This window comes from Glycine max, chromosome 16, assembly GCF_000004515.6.
Source record: "Glycine max cultivar Williams 82 chromosome 16, Glycine_max_v4.0, whole genome shotgun sequence".
Lineage (NCBI taxonomy): Eukaryota > Viridiplantae > Streptophyta > Magnoliopsida > Fabales > Fabaceae > Glycine > Glycine max.
Genome location: NC_038252.2, coordinates 33,573,278 through 33,578,192, shown reverse-complemented (window position 1 = coordinate 33,578,192; position 4,915 = coordinate 33,573,278). Strand labels below are relative to the sequence as shown.

At 34.3% G+C, this 4,915-nt stretch overlaps 1 protein-coding gene across 1 annotated transcript; it reads left to right on the top strand.

Annotated features, from left to right (window-relative positions):
* The first annotated feature begins 262 nt into the window (after positions 1 to 262).
* On the top strand, positions 263 to 4,671 carry LOC112997713 (S-type anion channel SLAH2). The gene is made up of 6 exons (XM_026126276.2): positions 263 to 423; positions 1,323 to 1,467; positions 1,648 to 2,112; positions 2,683 to 3,453; positions 4,029 to 4,060; positions 4,160 to 4,671. Exons 2-6 carry the CDS (start codon positions 1,330 to 1,332, stop codon positions 4,506 to 4,508), a joined length of 1,755 nt encoding a protein of 584 aa, XP_025982061.1. The 5' UTR covers positions 263 to 423; positions 1,323 to 1,329; the 3' UTR covers positions 4,509 to 4,671.
* Positions 4,672 to 4,915: the final 244 nt, after the last annotated feature.

Genomic DNA, 4,915 nt, shown 5'->3' with positions numbered 1-4,915 from the left:
TGATTTGAAGTCATTTTAAAGTTAATATACTTTGTTACCTGTCCTAAAACAATATTTTATGCTTCTTTTTCCTCTTCGTCGGATGCGTCATTTTCAATCAAATAAGTAGCTGTGATTATAAAAAATGAGAACCCAACTTTTCAAGGTTACGGCGGCAAAGTACATTTTGCACTACCAAAGCCTTAGACCATATATATAAATCATCTTCCCAATCCTATGGACTTTAAGCCATATATCTTGGTCCACCGTCATTTGTTTTAAGCATGTGGTGCATTTTGTCTCGTGAATTCTAATTTTGTTCATATTCAAATTCTATCTTTTTGTTCATATTCAAATTCTAGCGATCTTTTTGTTAACTAACAAAAGGACGTTATCCAAGCTTTCTACAACCAGTCCTCTGGAAGATAAGAGAAAAGGCTAAAGGTTATGAGTCTTGTTCCTTTTTCTTTTAATTCTCCTTCCCGTGCACAATGAATTTCTTTCTCCATTACCCAGCTATGTATTATGTGCATATAGTTATAGTAGTGCAAACTTGAAGTCTGCAATGTGTGTAGTGTTGAAACTTTTTAGGTAATTGCATTAGTCTTTTATTTCCTTACTTCAAAGACTTATATGATTTGCATCTCACCATAATTCAATAATGGCCCCATCACAAGGAATATGGATCCATGACCAATAGGAATTGAATTGAATTAATATCTGGGGAGTGTTTCATGCATTTATGGCTTCATCCAAAATAGACTAATGTCAACAGTGTTTCAGAGAAGACAAAAGCGACTGAAATTTTACAAAACTGAATTTACTCAAAATTTTAATATGCAAAGGTACTATTAAATGTAGCCAAACATGTCATAAAACTGAATTTACTCTCCAAACTGAATTTGGAGAACTTCGAACGGAAAGTCAAACATAGCCAAGTACCTTTCATGAAGGGGGAAGGCTTCTCGATTAGAGAAAAAGATATTTTGCATATTAGCTGATTTTGACTACCTAGTTCCTACATATTTAGCAATGCCTTTTGGATTTGCTGTACCTTTTCAGGAACATAGTTTCTATGGAAAAAATAAGTAATTTGTGAACTAAGTGGATAAATGTAAACATTTAGATGTACAAGATTGTCTTTGTGACTTTGTATCTATAATGGGAGAAAGGTATAATTGATAGCTCATGCATACTTCTTTGGCAACCCATCTCATCTTTTTGTTCACTATCAAATTTGGATATCGATTTTGCCATTGTTAATACATCTATGCTTACCAATTAGATCCTCTAAATTCGTCGCAAAGCTATAAGTCCAAGGGAGTCTAATATATCTTACTCAGGTCTAGCATGGAGAAAAACATCATAAACACTGAAATTGCAGAACAAGGCTCCCCTGAAGTTCCATCGCTTATTAGGTATATATCATCAAATGAAATTGCTGGCTTTGATACTTCAGACACTCAACTTCCCAGGCCAACTGCAAAAGTAAGACTCTTTTTCAGTACTTCACCTGCAAAATTGAGTTCCTTTTAATTTATGACATGTAGTATTTAGAGTGCCTATATGGCTATATCATTTTAAATTGTAAGCAATTTACAATATACCATTTCTATGTTTATATTTTAAGAGATTAGTAAAATCAAACTGTTCCCATGTTTGCAATAGGGAAGTGAAGCAATCTCACCAGAAAGAGAACATGATGAATCTGCAGTCATCCATCATCAAAGGAAGTTATCTATTTCTATCAGCATGCCACTTTGTTCTGAAGAAGCTCAGCTTCAACCACTGGACACCATTATAGATGATGGTATTCCCATTTCCTCTTCTCAATCAGGAACTGCTAGCTCTAGTCATCCACAGCCATCAAAATGTTACTCTCAACCAATGCCAGAAGGCCATGAGCACCAAGAGGCAGATAATCATCCTGGCATCAAAGCATTCAAGGACAAGAGGTTTGACTCTTTCAAAACATGGTCAGGGAGTCTAAACAGAAAACTATCAATTCTACGAAGAAAGCGACAAAGAGAAACTCCACAAGATGTTAACAACAACTCCAGGAGCACTGATAGGCCTTTACCTGTTCATCGGTATTATGATGCATTGGAAGGTCCAGAGTTAGAAACACTCAGGGTATGTGCATGCCTTCTTCTGTCAATTCAAATTTCATGCAACTTGAACTAACAAGCTTTTGGTACACCACCATAATTTACTTATTGAACATCCTAATTCTATAGACTTTTGTTTTCCTCTTCCCCATAATTTGTTAGTAACTTAGTATGGTTGCTTTTGCTTATTGAAGATTATAATTTATACAGTTAATTACACTAACATTTCCTAAAGTTTCATGAAATTACACATACACCTCTTGTCTTGATTTACTCCTACAATTTATATATACAGCTGAAATGTTAGTAAAGCTGCTGAAATGATAGATTCCCAAACATGCTCTAACCCCCTTAGTTATTCAAAAGTGTATACACTGGCACCCCCCAATATTTTACATTAACCATCCTTAGTTATTTCAAAATATACACTGCCACCCCCCTTAATTGTTTGAAAAACATTACATCGAACTCTCCTGAAGGAATGCTAGTATAAATGTTAAAAAAGAAAGAAATGTTTGTATAATTTTATAAAATCTCAGGGAGTTTTGTGTAGTTTACTCTAATTTATAACAATTTATTTTTCCTACTCCAACAGGCCTCAGAAGAGACAGTTCTTCCTCAGGACAGGAAATGGCCATTTCTTCTTCGGTTTCCTGTTTCATCTTTTGGTATTTGCCTTGGAGTTGGCAGCCAAGCAATTCTATGGAAAGCAATTGCCACATCTCCTTCCACTAAATTTCTTCACATAAGCCTCAAAATCAACTTAATATTCTGGTTCATATCCGTTGCTCTTACTGCCACAGTTTTCACCACCTATCTTCTCAAAATCATTCTCTACTTTGAAGCAGTTCGTCGTGAGTACTACCATCCTATCCGTGTTAACTACTTCTTTGCACCATGGGTATCTCTCTTGTTCTTGGCTCATGGTGTTCCACCATCAGTTACAAAAGACTTGCCCAATGCTCTTTGGTACATTCTTATGACACCAATATTGTGTCTTGAACTCAAAATCTATGGACAGTGGATGTCTGGGGGCACAAGGAGGCTCTCAAAGGTGGCCAATCCAACAAACCATTTATCAGTTGTTGGAAATTTTGTTGGAGCATTACTTGGGGCTTCCATGGGCCTCAAAGAAGGGCCCATTTTCTTCTATGCTATTGGGCTGGCCCACTACATAGTTGTGTTTGTAACTCTCTACCAGAGACTTCCAACAAATGAGACCCTCCCAAAAGAGCTACATCCTGTGTTCTTTATGTTTGTTGCACCACCTGTTGTTGCTTCCATGGCATGGGCCAGCATTCAGGATTCTTTTGATTATGGATCACGGATTTCCTATTTCATTGGCCTCTTCCTATATTTCTCTTTGGTAAGTTTTTCTTTTTCTTTCCTTTTATAATTTGAAATAGAAATGATTATATACCGAGTAATTACAAAGTTAGCATTAATACTTATACAAAAAGATCTAACTAAGTTGATTTAGCATATTAGTATTATTTTTTATTCCTACTATTACACCCTTTGTTATTCTAAAGGTGTTGGTTGTACTATTTGAACATAAAAATTGACGATGAACGTGCATTTTTTTTAAGGGAATGCAACGTATAAGAATAATAATATATATAAAAGAGAAGTCAGCAAATTTTTTTTTAAAAAGTTTAATTTTTATTTACTATCGTTGCAAAAAAAATTATGTTATTAGTTAATTAAAAATTATTATTGAGATGACTTTTAAAATACTAAATTTTATTATATAAATCAACAAATTTATTACCCATAACAATTTGTGATGAGATGAGACTATAAAAATCCTATACACCGTAAATATGCATAAATTACTTATTTCTAAATAAGTAAACAAGGCTTGTATAATTTTCACATGCTTTCTTAATAGATTTCTTATATCCAAATTACTCAATTAGTAGTTTCATATGATTTTTGCAGGCTGTCCGGGTCAATTTTTTCAGAGGATTCACGTATGTATAATTTTCACGTACTGTTTCTCTTATATTGTTTACTTTTATACTATTTAATATTATTTCTGACAAAATTACCTTGGATGTTATTCTGCACAGATTCTCGCTTGCATGGTGGGCCTATACTTTTCCAATGGCTAGTACAGCATCTGCAACCGTAAGATACGCAAATGAGGTCACAAATGTAGTTACAAAGACGCTAAGTGTTATACTCAGTCTCATGTCCACACTCATAATAGCAGCAGTGCTTGTATCAACTATATTGCATGCCTTAGTCTTCAAAGACCTCTTCCCCAATGACCATGCCATTGCCATAAGTCATGGAAAAAGAAGGCCAGAAAAGAAGTGTCTAGCTCTTGGATACACGAGCCATGACTCCGTAGAGATTGATTTAGAAGCTTCTACCCCACTACCAAATGGCAGAGAGATCAATTTACACTCTATCTGAGGATATTTGTTATATATTATAGAAATGTGTCCTTCAAAACACAATATTATGAGTTTGCTTGCCTAATAATCTTCCATTAGTTAAACATAAACAGAAGAGTTTGACTGTTCCGGTGACCATGCATTCTAAAACTAGTGGGATACCTGTGCCATTCACCTGTTGATTTCCATGCATGTTTTAAAATGACTTACTTATATACAAATAAGTTGATATATATATCAAATTTATCAATGCAATCCACAACCAGAATTTATACTATATCAATTTTTAACTAGAAGCATAGTGTTCATCACAATTAAAGTTTATCATCCCGTTTTCAAGATTATATTTTATGAGAAATTTTTATTTATTCTATAATTATTGTTCACTATCTATTTAATGAGAAATTTTTTGGTTGGGGAGTTCGG

Coding starts and splice junctions, on each gene's coding strand:
- LOC112997713 (XM_026126276.2), top strand. CDS start 1,330: ATGGAGAAAAACATCATAAACACTGAAATTGCAGAACAAGGCTCCCCT. Junction 1,468..1,647: donor TTCCCAGGCCAACTGCAAAA/GTAAGACTCTTT, acceptor TGTTTGCAATAG/GGAAGTGAAGCAATCTCACC. Junction 4,061..4,159: donor AATTTTTTCAGAGGATTCAC/GTATGTATAATT, acceptor TATTCTGCACAG/ATTCTCGCTTGCATGGTGGG.